The following is a 15291-nucleotide window of genomic DNA, read 5'->3' as shown; positions in this document are numbered from 1 at the left end:
GCATCATCTCCCTCTATCATAGCACCATTTCCTTCTATTACTATCACTGTTTCCTTATCTGTATTCCCTTTAGACTAAGCAAGTCAAGGGCAGGGAATGTCTTACTCATTTCTGTATCTCCTGAACCTAACATATAGTCAGCTCTTAATAAATGTCACATGAATAACTGAAAAAGTTATACTGTACCTCATATGTTTTTATAAAAAAATCAGTTTTAATGACTGTTAAATCATCTAGCAGTTTTTACTTTTCCCTTTTTAAAAATTAGTTTCATGTGTACAAAACAACATAGTGATTAGACATTTATATACCTCACAAAGTGATAACCCCAATAAGTCTATTACTCATCTGACACTGTACAGTTATTTCAATATACTGACTATATTCCTTATGCTGTACTTTATATCCCTGTGTCATGCAGGGTGTCATGCAGGGTGTCTGGTCCCGCTCCCCACATAAGAATGCAGGACATGGTGAGGCCAAAAAGGAACACCCACGGAGCCATAGATAGGGGAGTCATACCACTGTATTCTCGCTGGCAGCTGGGTTGGAGACACAGAAAGCAGGAGCCACACTATCCGCAATGTGCCATCCACTTCTCTCTGCACTCTGCAACCCACTCTCTGCTCTTGCAAGCTCAGCCACCATCTTCTTGCTAGCCCCCATTTTTTGCTAGCGTAGCCACGGCAGTTATATGAGTGGTCAATGACTCACTGGTTACAGCTCATGGCCAACTAGCCACAGCTGATGGCCATCCAATCTCAGTTGATGGCCATTTACTACCTGAGCCAGCACCTTTCCACGTGAGGCTGAGAGCCTGGAAACTGCACTCCTGGCTCTGTCCCCACAAGCGTGTACTTCCAGGTCTTTTTCCAAGTCAAGTTGTTGTCTTTTCAATCTTAGTTGTGGAGGGCACAGCTCAGTACCAGGTCCAGTTGCTGTTGTTAGTTGCAGGGGCGCACAGCCCACCATCCCTTGTGGGAGTCGAACACGGCAACCTTGTGGTTGAGAGCCGGTGTTCCAACTGCCTGAGCCACCTGGCTGACCCCAATTTGTACTTCTTAATCCCTTCATCTTTCTCACCCCACCCACAAGGCCCCTCCCATCTAGTAACCATCAGTTTGTTCTCTGTATCTGAGTCTGTTTCTGTTTTGTTTGTTAATTTATTTTGTTCTTTAGAATCCACATATAAGTGAGAGCATATGGTATTTGCCTTTCTCAGTCTGATTATTTCACTTAACATAATACCCTCTAGGTCCATCCATGTTGTTGCAAATGGTAAGATTTCATTATTTTTTATGGCAGAGTAATATCCATTGTATATGTGTACCAAACTTCTTTATCCAATTGTCTATTGATGAGCATTTCAGTTGTTTCCATATCTTGGCTATTATAAATAGCACTGCAGTGGAACATATCTTTTTGAATTAGTGTTTTGGATTTCTTTGGATAAATACCCAGGAGTGGAATTGCTGGGTCATAAGGTAGTTCTATGTTTAATACTAATATTTTGAAGAACCGCCAGACTGTTTTCCATAGTGGCTGCACCAATTTGCAGTCTCACCAACAGTGCACAACAGGTTCCCCTTTCTCTACCTCTTTGTTAACACTTGTTTATTGATAGCACTGTTTAAGTGCATCTTACAACAGCAATTTTATTTAAAATAATAATAATAACAATAATAATAATAATAGTAAATTCCAGCAATAAGACTCCTCCAGAGTGCAACCTGGAGGTCCTGGAAGAGGGCAGAATAAGGGGTGCAGGGGGGCACCTAAGGACTGAAATCCACCCCCAAGCCCTGAAACCCTCACATCTCTAACTCAATGTGAAGTGCCAAACTGATTCCAGTTGGGTGATGGTAAAGTGGAGTTTGGAAGGCAACGGAACCTGGTCATAGGACCAAATCAAGAACTGTGAGGATTGGGTCCATCTTCCGGTACTGTAAACAACCTGGCCCGGTGGGAGCTCCAACATTCTGAGGCTCTGCCCCCATTGGAGGTCATTCAAGCCTTCACTGCAGCAGGGCTTTCCCTGCCATCCCTCACCACCCCCTCTAGTTCTTACTGAAGACTTAGCTAAAAGAACATTTTTTTTCGGTTGGCGGGGCCGCGGATGGCAGAGGCCAGGAATCTGCAGCCGCTCTCTCATGCGCCCCCACGCGGCCGTCTGCGGTCTCGCAGGCTCCGGGGTTTGCCGCAGGGAGGCACGAGTTGGATGCAAGGGAGCAAACTTGGGTGCACGTGGCTCGTAGCCCGATTTCATTTCCTTCCCCTGCAGCGAACCAGCCAGGGAAGCACGTGTCCTGTCCTCACCCACGTGCGACAAACCGAACGCCTGACAAAAATCCCTGGTTAGAATCCTCACACATCACTCGAAAACCAGTGATCAAGGAAGGTTTTGAAAGAGGGTAATTATATTTCAATTACGGACATAAAACTCCAAGTCTGTGGGAGGTACATCACAGTGGTGTTTCAAACGAGCCCTTGATCCTCCCCGCTCTGATCCTTAAGTCTCATTTAATTGATGCACTTTTGTCTTGTCAAGCAATCACATATAATGGCTTCAGGAAGCTTGTGCTGTGGCTGCGAGAGCTTTCAGGAAAGGAAATCAGTCCCTAGGTTTCGGAGGGCGAGGACGGATGAGACAGGCACATTTTGTTGGAGAACACCCCGCCCCCACTCCCACCCTGCTGCAGTGGTTCGAAACACGTGTGTTGTGGCCTTCCCAATCCTGAAAACAAAACATTTCGGTTTAATTCACGGGACAGAGCAGCGGTACCTAGCCACGGGGTCTGCATTCTAGTTGACAGCCAGAAAAGGAAGTCTGCCTGTGAGCAGATAGGGAGGTGGTTTGACGTAGATGGTGTGCGAATCCTGCTTCTGCCCGTTGCATGATCTGGGGCAGGTTTCTAACTTACCTGATTTTGTTTCCTCTTCTGTAAACAGTGGGGACGATAATACCTGTCCTGACGGATTGCTGTGGAGCGTCATTGATTCCCCCTAATATTTTATTATGCAAAATTTCGAACATACAGCAAAGTTGAAAATTTCACAGAGAACCTCCACCACCAAGATTCTGTCATTTTACTAGACTTGTTTTATCACACACCTATCCATGCATGCATCCTGCTATCCACCCATGAATCCAGCTTAAAAAAAAATGCATTTCAAAGTCAATTATAGAGATATCTAAAAAAAAAAAAAAAAAAAAAATGTATCTGGCACAGTGCTTAGACAGGTATTTCAAATCAAAAAATATTTGAATATTTATTTTGTGCCAGGCACTATGCTAGGTGCTGGGGATACAATAGTGAGAAAGACATGGTTTTTGTCCTTAAGGTATTCAGCATTTGGCACAAACAAGAGATAGGTTGTCAGATAACCTCCCACCACCTAGCTGACATAATAGGGGAAGATAAGGGTGACCCGAAGGAGAGGGGAGTGACTTATCTGGGTCTGTGGGGTCAGGGAAAGCTTCTCTGGGGAAGTGGCCTTTCAAAGGAGACTGTATTGTAGTCTCTATAAATACTATAACATGCATAGTACGATACACATGTAAACTATCAGGGTGAATTAACACTGGAGGTGTACCCCAATCAAGAATATATGTCCAAAGATAGATAATTAGCAATTGAAAGATCAAATACTCCTGGGATGGCTTCAAACATCATCATCTAAAGCTATGCTAAAGGGTGCATTAATTACCTTAAGGGTACTTTCAAAATTAGTGAATTAATGTGTTCAAGATCTGTAGTTCATAGAAAGATGGAAGAGGTACCCCTTCTGCCTTGCTTACACAGGGCCTAATGATCTAAAGACTAACACCTTAGGGGAGCCTTCTAGGCCTGAACTCTCAGTTCTGCATTCTCCGTCCCACCTGCACCCCAGGAAGAGTTTATCTGATGGGACAAAAAGTCTACATGTTGTTACAATTGCCTGCAATTGCCTGGGAGTGAAATTTTTCAAGCCAGGTGTTTGTGGAAGGACCTAAAACAAATTCTTAACTCTTGTTGCACATTAGCTTTCCATGGGGGGTTTAAAAAAAATCATGGATCTCACCCTCCCTCCCCCCAGTTCCCTTTTCATTGGTCTGTGGTATACACTGGCATTGAGCATTTAAAATGTCCCCAGGTGATTTTAATGTACAGCCACTTGGCCTAAAAAGACAGAGTGGGCAGCTCAGTGAGCTTTCTGGACAGGTAAGGGCTGTGTTGGGCTGCTTGCTAATGTTTATACAGGTGGCCAAGTCATATGTTACATTGCTCTCAATGGGACAAACCTCAGATAGCAAGGCCATGAAGGAGGAGCCTGTATTCCTGCCTGCCACTGGAGGCCACTAGTATGGTTTACCAAAACAGACTGGAAGGAAAAGGGAGGAAGGTGCTCTAGCCTAGTGGCTTTCTAACTTTAGTGTGTATCAGAATCAACAGGAGAGCCTGTTAAAATTACAGATTTCTGGGCCCCATCCCAGAGATACAGTTGGTTTAGGGCAGAGCATACGTTTGAATTTCCCCCAGGTAATGCTGCTGACGTTGGTCTGTGGTTATACCCTGAACAGCATAGCTCTCTTTACTAATGAGCAGTGTGTGCTAAGGCCTAAGGGCGAGAGCTTGGCTTATCCTGGGAAGTATGTGGTGACACTAGTTTTAATACGACTGCCAGAGATTTAGATGGAAGCTAAACCATGAAGTCCCTCAAAAATATGCTGAGTTTGGGTTTTACCCTGAATCCAATGAGAAGCCACCTAATTAGGTATACAGATACAACTTAGGAGTCCCTGGGTGGTGAGATGGCAGAGGTAAGATCATCTGTCTGCTCCTGGGGGATCCGGGGAGGTGGTAGGTGATGGTGACTGCACCACGGCTCTGGACACCAGAGGGGCAGGAAGCTGGGAAAGGGTTGAGAACAAGGATGGAGAACACGTTGCACTTACCCTAAGTCAAGGCCATTCCTAGAGCTGGTTCTGTTCAAGGTCCCATGAAGTCTGTGATAGTTAATGTTATGTGTCAACTTTGAGGGTGCTTTTGGATGAGGCTGATGTTTAAATCAGTAGACTCTGAGTTAGTAGCTTGCCTTCCATGATGTGGGTGGGCCTTCTCTAGTCGGTTGGAGGCCTGAATCCAACAAAAAGACTGGCCTGCCTGATCAAGAGACAATTCTCTAGCAGAAAGCTTTGGACTTCATCTGTACCACTGACTCTCCTGGGTTGTGAGTCTGTTAGTCCACACTGTAGATTTTGGATCTGCCAGCATCTATAATTGCATGAGCCAGTTCCTTATAATGAATCTTTAGATATGTATGCACACACACACACACACACACACACACACACACACACACCCCTATTGGTTCTGTTTCTCTGGAGATCCATACTACAATGGCAGACAGGAAATTTCTGCTCCCAACCTTTAGAAACAGATATATTCTGTCCTTCAGGATATGGGGGCCATTGGAGCCTGTTTTCTAACAGCTATCCTAAGGTTCCAGAAAAATAAAACATGGCTCTGGAGTTGAGGGGAGTGAATGGCTAGTAACTTTACTCGGTTCCCATTTTTGTTCTCTGCCCAGGAGAGGAAAGCTGGGCACAAGCCCAGTCACGACATTAGGCAGGACGGGCTGCTGACACTGCATCCGTCATGAACTTGGGCTACTTTGAGAAGAAGAATGCTTAAACCATGAGGGTAGCCAGGGGGTCCTGCCTTGGGAATTCTTCCTAGAATGTAGACATATATGGGGAGTTGATAGACCAGGCCTTCTTTATCAACCTCCGAAAGATACATCTATTTTTCTTTGTTTTCTAGACTTTATTTTTTGTCTTGTAAGTGCTTTGTGTGGTGGAGATGTTAGAGAGACCTGAAATACACTTAAAACAAAATCAGGCTAATTTAGAAGCCAAGTGTGGGTGCTCTACAATAGTCTGCTAAATTGATGTATTCCCACTGAGGTTTACTGAAGACTCTTCTGTCTGCAAATAGCTGGGGGACTGGGCAAGCCACTTACATACTTCCTGTGGCATGTTTCTCCCACCTGAGAAACAGGAGTGATGGTGTGGCAGGCAAGGTTTACTGAAGACTCTTCTGTCTGCAAATAGCTGGGGGACTGGGCAAGCCACTTACATACTTCCTGTGGCATGTTTCTCCCACCCGAGAAACAGGAGTGATGGTGTGGCAGGCAGGACAGACTCCAATTCTGAGGCGGCCACTGTTGCTAAAAAGAGGATTAGAGCAAGTTTTGCTCCTGTGTAACTGCCCAGCATGAGTCCTGATACTTGACGGCAGCAGCTCAGGGACCCAAGACCAACGCAGCTTCTGGTTCCGTAAAGGGACTGGAAATCCACACACTGCTTAGAATGGGTGGAGGTTCAAGTCTTACAGTCGCACTCAGACACACAAGCACACAAATTACTCTTCCAAATTTTACTTTATCTTAGTATTGTGCAGTGCAGTATTTCTTTTTTCATCTTTAAATACAGAGAATATGAAGATTGAAAGTCAAATTTTCAAAAACTTAACATTTGCACTAGGCTGACCTGAAATTGAAACTATTACCTAAATTTAAAGTTTTGTGTTCCGGAGAGAGGGGTTGGGGAGCTGGGTGGAAACAATGAAGGGATTAAGAAATACAAACTGATGGTTACAAGATAGTCACGGGGATGTAAAGTACAGCATAGAGAATATAGTCAATATGCTTCAATAACTATGTATAGTGCCAAGTGGGTACTAGACTAATCGGGGGATCGCTTCATGAATTATATAAATGTCTCACCACTATGCTGTACACCTGAAATGAATATGAAATAATATTGAAAGTCAAGTGTAACTAAAAACAATAATTAAAAAAATAAAGTTTTGTGTTAAAAAAAGTCTCACTATTCTGATTAATAGAAAAATATAAGTAAAATATAATTTTGGGGGGGTTCAATTGGGAGCCAAAAATTTCAGTTGTTCATAAAGTTTGAAAACTACTGCTGTAAGTGTGAAGCCATATTCAGGCTAGGAGCAGAAAACTTATCTTAAAAGCCATCTTCCTGTATTCCTTTATCTCCTAGGGGCCTGTGATCAGGGTCTGGGGGGGTCTAGATGGTGACCTGGGGCCAGGGTGTGGAGCTGGAGGGCTTGGTCATGTCCTGAAACCCCTTGTCAATGACAACCCCCTGAAGCATTGAAGGGGGAACAGCCTCGGTTACCCCCTCCTATAAAACTCCATACCCCTCTTTTCTTGGGGAGGTTATAATCTTTTCTAACCTGACCTCCCGCAGGTCAAACACACCAAATAAATTCTGATAGACCAATTTTGGTCTCCCGTGATGCCTAACCGTAAGGAAAGGCCATGTAGTTTGCTCTCCCAAGATAAGACGTTGGTGGTTCTGATCCTGATAAAGCATGTTTCTGAAAAGGAATATCCTCCTTAGGTCACCTGGGCAGGTGTGGCTGTGGGCAGGAGTGGGGAAAGGACCCCAAGGACTGAGTCAAATAAACTGTCAATTCCAGAAGCCGGGAGAAACCAAGAGCCTACTGGTACAGTGCTTCTTTAAGTACAAAATGCTTACAGAAAATCGAATCATCATGTTGTGAGAAACTGATTCTCATCATCTGAAGTCCTTTTGGTTACATCAAGGATAAAGGGACTTTTGCTTCTGTCCATGAAGGATTAAGTTCCTTCTGTTGTAAACAACTACAAAAATGGACACAATACATGAAACAACAGGTAGCACAAGATTTTGATCCCCCAAAGTAGGGAAACAAGATCTACTGGAGTTGCCCCAGTTTACTGCCAAGAGGCAGTATCCAGGACAACACTCAGGAAGGGGAACCAGATAGACACCATGAGGGGAGGCGAGAGATCAAAAGTCAGGGAGGCCAAGATGGCTAGAATTTGTGAGGCAGAGTGCTGGACAAGCGGGAGCTGCATAGGGAGAGAGCTACAGAGAGGTGCAGAGGGGTCCCCTTAGGTCTTGGTTGGAATACTAATCTACACATGCATGAGAGAGAATGCCTCAAGGCCAAGAAAGAACCACCTGGAGTTCAGACAGGGCTATGAATAGTTTTTACCCGTCAGTGTGAAAAGGCCTCATAATATCATGTTTCCCTGAAAATAAGACCTAGCCGGACAATTGAGTCGGATTGAGTCCAGGCATTGAGTCGGATTCTCAAAGTAATGCCTTAATAGTGGGGCAAAATGACCCCTACACTAATGGCTGCATTAGACCCAACCTAAGTTACCTGTGATCAGTTTCATCCTTTCAAATCTTGTTTTCAGAACAAGAATAGTCCACTACTATTTAAAGGACTACAACAGAATCCTTCACATAACAATGTAAGTTTTATAGTGCTTGGCCTCTAATAAAAAATTATCAGACATGCAAAGAAATAGAGAAATAAAACCCATCCATAATTAGGAAAGTTAAATCAATCAATAGAAACAGCTGCAGGAATATCAAAGATGATGGAATACTATAGTAGACAAAGATATTAAACTACTACTATAAGTCTTAAAATATGTCCTAGTATATAAACCTGGGCCAAAGTATGGACTGGGGGCCAAATTCAACCCCTGTCTGTGTTTGTAAATAAAGCTTTATTAGAAACATAGCCAAGCTCATTCCTTTATGTATTGCCTATTGCTGCTTTCATGCTACAATGGCAAAATTGAGTAGTGGCAAAGATTGGAAAGGGCTGCAAAGCCAAAGTATTTATTATCTGGTTCTTCACACCAAGAGTTTGCTGATCCCTGAGGTAAAGGAAAACATGAACATGGAGGGAAATGGAAGTTATAAAAAAAGACTCAGATGAAATGTCTACAGATGGGACATAAAGCATTTGAAAAGTATACTGGATGGAATTAATATGAAGATGAATCTGACCTAATGTCTATTTTCAAAGAAGCTTATTATCTGGTTGGGGGAGGCTGAATTCTTTTGACAACAAATGAGTGTGGAGAAGGGGAGTGTGGCTGGAATAAGTAAAACAGTGGTTTGCAATCCCAAATTCCTGGGATTAAGGTGTGTACCAGGTTAAAATTCTCTGCCAAAGGCTTGATAGTGCGTTGCCTAGTTCAGAAAGTGGGAGGGCAGGCAGGTGGAGTTGATATTACTCCCTATCCGAGTGGCATGGCTGATGATGGAGGGCCTGGTTTCAGCTAATTTTCAGCTTTTTGACAGCACAGGCTCTAGTTCCTCAAGCCTACGCCATTATAATCAGTTACACACTTTGCTGTCTGATTTGGGGCAATGGTTCTGAGCTAAGCCACCCTCAAAAAAGCATTTGTAATAGGTCATTACTGATTGAAATCATAAATCTCCAGCACAAGTTTCTAATTTCAGGCCACCTCCATAAATGGGATAAGAGGTTTATTGCTAATGTTTAGTTATGTAGTATTTACTACGAGCCAGGAACTACACTAAAGGGTTCTAATTGGATTTTACTCATTATAGTGCTTAGAACTCTCCCAACCCCAACCCATTCTAACTCCAGAAACTGAAACAAAACGTGCTTAAATAACTTGGACAAGGTCACATGGCTAGTCAGTTAGGATCCAAACCTGGGCAGTGTGATGCTAAAAGTCACCACTATACTGGCTCCGTTGTGAGGCATCTGTTCTAATGGCTGACAATACATCTGGCAATTAATACATGAGACAGCTTAATAGGACACTGGGACAGCTTAATAGGACACTGGAAAACTTTGTGAAAAGTTGAATTTTTTTTTTCCCTACTAGGGAACAAAATGGCTGAAGAAAAAACAAAATCAGATGCAGAAATTAAAACTTTTTTCATATATAATAAGACTCCATTTGCTCCTTAGGCAACTACATTTATTTAGAATCTTAACATCTTGTACATACAAACATTCAGCAGTTTTATTTTTCCTAGTTTACCTCCCTTTCTTGCTAACTCCAATTAGTGATATCATTGCCATATGTAAATGGCCCAAATGATGATGCTAAAATAATATATGTGGCTATGTGAGAACTACTCCTTTCCCATCTTCATATGCTCTTAGCTTGCCAGTAAATTCTGATGCAAAAAAGTGTTTTTGGCAAGGCAATTATTTATTAGTCATGCAAGGAGAGACAGAACCAGTTATGAGAAGCACTCATTCTGTCAATTTACTGCAGCAAGGAGTATAAAGCATCATATTTCCTTTACCAATAGACTTTTAGTAACAGGACCTAAAAGGATAATATGTAAAAACACACAACAACAACGATGTATTATCTCAAAACGTGTATTTAATGGCCATTCCATCAAAAGCAAGCAGAATCACATTTCAAAAGTATTTTGTGTGTGTGTGTGTGTGTGTGTGTGTGTGTGTGTACTTTTAAGATGCACTTTCAAGTTTTATTTGGGCTTCATTTCTTCTTGGCTGCCTGAGGTGTTCTTGCAGATACAATTTAACACAGAATGTTCTGAGGCTGATAGCTTCTCATGAATTGAAAAACAAGATCCTAACAATATAGCATATTTTGAACATATTAGAAATTTGAAACGTCGTGTGCAATTTCAGAGAACTTGAATACCAGTCATGAAAGACACTTTCCAAGTAAAATTTAGGCACTCTACACTTTGGAATAGCCACAAAATATTCCAACAAGATTTAATGCACTTTGTGATTACATCTACTCAAAGATAATTATCAATTAATATCTATACTTATTAAATAATGCTTTAAATTAGAGCCCATTACATTTTGATAATTCCTGTGAACCATTTGCAGCATTGTGTTTTAGTTAAATAATGCCAACTACTTCCATGAATAATCCTGGTACTTATCCTTCATGGTGCATTTTTTACAGAAGAACCCTAAAATAGACATTGATAAGCATCTCCCCTTCTTTTCCTGCTAATACCTGAATAAGAATGTCCCTATCCAACTTTAAAAGTATTATTGTCTTTTCTGCTGTAGTTGCTTTGTTAGCATGCAAAACTACAGCAAATGGGAGGCTCTCTGGAGACCAGGAAACATGAGCCAAGGAGCCATCATTGATTACTAGGCTCAGTTCATTTGCTCAGTCCCTTTGTGGCTAAGCACATTGCTCCCTCTATGTTCCTACAGTCTGTGCTGCTAGACTGACGAATATGGAGCAAAGGGGAAGGATACTCACATTCGTTACTCTACATTCCACAAGGCCAAGGCCACCCATATCTCGTCTGACTTGAGGCAAAACTTCCTGATCTCTGCAGTGTGGTTCTGGGGCTTCCACCTGGTCTGAAGAACTGAGGTGTAGGAATGACGACTGTCTACTGAGATGTCATTAACTCTAGGTGAACTTCCTGGACTTGAACGTGATTTAGCATTGTTAGAATTAAGAACATGGAGGCTAATCATTTCTGTTGAGAATAAGGTGCTTTTGCTCAGTGGTATGCATTTATGTAGCTAAGAAAACAATTAGAAAAGCCTTTCAGAATTTTTAGATTACAGCCTGCAAATTGACTCATCATAATCACCAATGACTAATGTATGAAAATCTATCCAGTGAAATGAATTTGAGACTTATTTGACTGTAAGTCGTACAGAAGAGAGCACAGTAATTTCCCATAGGAGAATTTGGTATTTCCCCATGGGGATCACTGGTAAATTAATTACACTGCTAATGCTTTCTGGCGTACTTGAAGAGACAATTAGCATAAGTAAATCATGAGTGAGATGACAAGTTGCTTGACACTGTTTCTGTTCATCAGATGAGATCTGAGGTTACTGTTAAGCCTCCGAATGAGTCGAGATGGGCAGAGAAGGGCATAAGGAATGAGTAGTTGTTAACTTCAGTTTCAGCAAATAGAATCAGAACCAGTCTTTACTAGCTGATAAACATCGATATTTAAATGCAAAGCAGATAAGACTCATTCAAGTTTTAGAAATTAACCTCACCAGGAGGTGACAGATGCTGGGAAATATTAGGGAGGTGACAGCTGATTTGGGAAATCCACGTGAAACCTCAGCCATCTCTCCTGGGCAGACAGGATGCGATGATAAAACTGAAGGTGGATTTTAGTTGAGGTTCCTTTTCATCCTCTCTCAGAACTTCATCTTTCTATGGATATTCTACAACAACACCTATCTTGTGATCAGGACTGGAGCTCATGACAGCACAGATAAGATTACAGTCCCTCTCTGGCGTTTTAGAATGGCCACCGCTTGCTCATGAGTAACACCTTCTAGAGTCTCGCCATTAACAGCTAAAATTTGATCACCTCGCTTCAATCGGCCGTCATCTGCAGCTGCTCCCTACAAACAAGAAACATTCCAGTTTAATTCAGGGCGAAGCAATTAATATTCAAATAATATTAATATTATGGTGCACATATTAAGAGTCACTTTAAAAACTACCAAGTAAAGTTGAACTATTTCTAGGTAATGTTTTTAAATTAAGAAAATTAAAAAAAAAGTGGGATATGTTATTTGAATAACAGTTGAATAGTAACCATAATTACGCATTGTTTTAATAACATACTAGTAGAAATGTACTGGCATTCACATTTCTTTTAACACAAGTAGGACCTTATTTCAATATTCAGTGCTACATGGAATTTGAATGTCATATCATGTCATATGCAGGAATATGTAATATACAAATAAAGGCAGAACTGAATCTGGTATTAGTCTTATTGCCAATACCATCATTACATAGGGTTCCCAGTGCATTATTAAGCTATCAGCACTGTCGTCATCTGTCAAATGTAAGTGTAGCCTCTAAATGGGTGAATTGTATGGTATGTGGATTATACCTCAATAAAGTTGTTCTATATATAAGTACACAAAAGGGTAGATGTCTAAAATTTTGTACTATCATATTCAAACATTTCAACTTTATTTATCTTTGATGATCTAAATAGGTTTCTAAATGACTACTTTCATTATATACCCAGTCATGCATGGCTCCTCAAAATGGCACAAAGCAAGTGAAACTTGGGCTGTTTTTATGCTCACATTGAGTATCTAATATTCATGATATTACTAGAAATATTTTAGATGGGTAAGGAAAGAAAAGACCTAGAAAAAAACTTATAGGAGGCTTTCTCCATCTGCCAGGAGAACTATAAAAATTCCTTGAAAAATCAGTGCCGTGAGCGTCCTCTAAATGATATTGAACTAGTGGGGAAATTAACTAAGGCCCACAGGCACCTAGTTCCTGATCGACTTGTTCAGAAGCTGAGTTATGAGGCACCAATGCTCCAGAGATCTGTGTCCACCTGCAGACGGAGGTCCTGAGGTGGCGGGTGAATTATCTAGAATTTCAAAACAGTGAAAAGGGTGGAATTCCTGTATAAAGGTGTGATAAAATATATTCAAAACCAGGTCTATACTGGGGGCCAAAATTAAATAACTTGCAACTTTAGTCACATCTTTTTTTTTTTTTTTCCTTTTAAGAAAGTGTGTTAACTGCACTAGAGGATTGAACAAGTAATTCTAATGGGTAAAATCAGAATTTCTTAGCTAACTTGACTTTATTAAATTTTACATGCTAAGAATTAAGGGCTTCAGTTAACCTCAGATTATCTGTATAAGTTGAACAATTTTAATTTTTTAAAATTTATTTTTAAAAATTTATTTAAAAATTTTTAAAAATTTATTTATTTTAAAATAAATGAAATTTATTTATTCATTTTTAAAATTTATTTAAAAGTATCTGTGTAATTTTAATTTAAAAAAATTTATTTATTTATTTTTATTTTTTAAGGAGGGCACAGCTCACAGAGGCCCATGTGGCAGTTCGAACCTGTAACCTTGGTGTTATCAGCGCCGTGCTCTAACCAACTTGAGCTAACTGGCCACCCTGTGTAATTCATTTTTTTTGTGTGTGTGTAATTCATTTTTGAAAAGGCATGTTAGGGGGTGGCTGGTTAGCTCAGTTGGTTAGAGCGCAGTCCTCTTAAGAACAATATTGCCAGTTCGATCCCCACATGGGCCACTGTGAGCTGCGCCCTCCACAACTAGATTGAAACAACTACTTGACTTGGAGCTGATGGGTCCTGGAAAAATAGTTAAATAAATAAAAGTTTAAAAAAAAAAGGCATGTTAAGCTCTTCAAGTTTTCATTTACAGTAATACCAAAAAGGATGATTTTCCAACTTTTGAGGGTTTATACATTATTTCAGGTATTGCCGTGCTTACTTGATTACTACTGACCTGTATCTCTTCTATACTATCAAAGCAGCATTTGTGGACTAAGCAGGGAAGGAAGAAATAAATTGTTCATAGTCAGACCTCCATCTGGTTTAGAAATGTGGCTTTTACCCACTTGCTGTGTCCCTACTTGGTCACTTAGCCTTCCCAGTTCTGTAAACTAGGCATCTATTATCTATCTTTCACCTGTTCTAAGGATTAAATAAAATGTACGGCACATGGTATTTACTCAATAATGGTGGTAGTATAATAAAATAAAACTCTGGTGATGATCAAACTTATTTTTTCATATTTCACAAGCTCTGAAAAACTACTCCCTAAATTTTCAGGGATGTGAAGTCTTTAGGCTCATCTCTTCTTGGCTTTTGGTAAAACTTGGTTGCTGAAAGGACTGAGACTTAAAGTTAGCTTTCATTTTGAAGTTTCCAACCAAACACCTGAAAGAAAATGGAAGGTCCTGACAGCCTCTTAATCAGATTAACTAAACCTGCCAAATCCTATATACCTACAGTGCCAGTGAGAGTCCATTTTTCTAGAGAGGAAAGAAGACCTTGATGGGCCAAATTAATTTCCTAGTTGAGCAAGAGAATTATTAAACGAGGCTTAGGACACCAAAAAAGTCACCCTGTGGACATCTAAGATCCAGAAACCTGAAAAGACTAACATTTTAAAGAATGTATGTTTAATATTTAAAACATGGAAAATATATAGCTACAGTTTCTAGATGTTCAAAATTTCCATGGTGAGATGTTTAGCTTGGTGTCAGAATTTGTGTTAAAATGATTTTACCATTAAAAACAAAACAAAAGTCCTTTGCTAGTTTTTGGTTTATTCATTCTTTTCAGAAAACTTATATTTGGATATATTGGTTCACTCTAACAAATAAAAAGAGAAAAAGTCATCAAATGAAATCCTAGTACAGTAAACTCTATGGAACTATCTGAATGATAATTACTATTATTTGCATTGGAATAGTCTATTACTGAGACTGAGTAAATTAAGTAGGCCATAACCTAGGGCATTAGAATTTTTTTTGTTTTAAATTCAGAGATTTTCATTTTCAGGTGTGCCTCACTTTACAAAACAGGTCCATTTCTTAAAAAAATTAAACATAGCAAAGATATTCAATATTTACCACTATGTTACTACTTACATTGGTGCTTCC

General features: G+C 40.5%; 1 protein-coding gene across 8 annotated transcripts in view; it reads right to left on the bottom strand.

Annotated features, from left to right (window-relative positions):
* Window positions 1-10213: 10213 nt before the first annotated feature.
* Window positions 10214-15291, bottom strand: part of PATJ (PATJ crumbs cell polarity complex component) — a 299829-nt gene continuing 294751 nt past the window's right edge. For 6 of the 8 annotated variants that reach the window (XM_074334813.1, XM_074334815.1, XM_074334816.1 and 3 more), the window contains one exon: window positions 11937-12227. In XM_074334813.1, the coding sequence (XP_074190914.1) occupies window positions 12081-12227 (147 nt within the window). In that variant the 3' untranslated portion in view covers window positions 11937-12080. Of the gene's footprint in view, window positions 12228-15291 lie in introns of all 8 variants that reach the window. The other 2 variants (XM_019731220.2, XM_074334819.1) reach the window with 2 other exon arrangements.

This window comes from Rhinolophus sinicus, linkage group LG06 (assembly GCF_036562045.2).
Source record: "Rhinolophus sinicus isolate RSC01 linkage group LG06, ASM3656204v1, whole genome shotgun sequence".
In the NCBI taxonomy this organism is placed as follows: domain Eukaryota; kingdom Metazoa; phylum Chordata; class Mammalia; order Chiroptera; family Rhinolophidae; genus Rhinolophus; species Rhinolophus sinicus.
The sequence above is the reverse complement of the archived record's forward strand: the minus strand, read 5'-3'. Positions and strand labels throughout refer to the sequence as shown.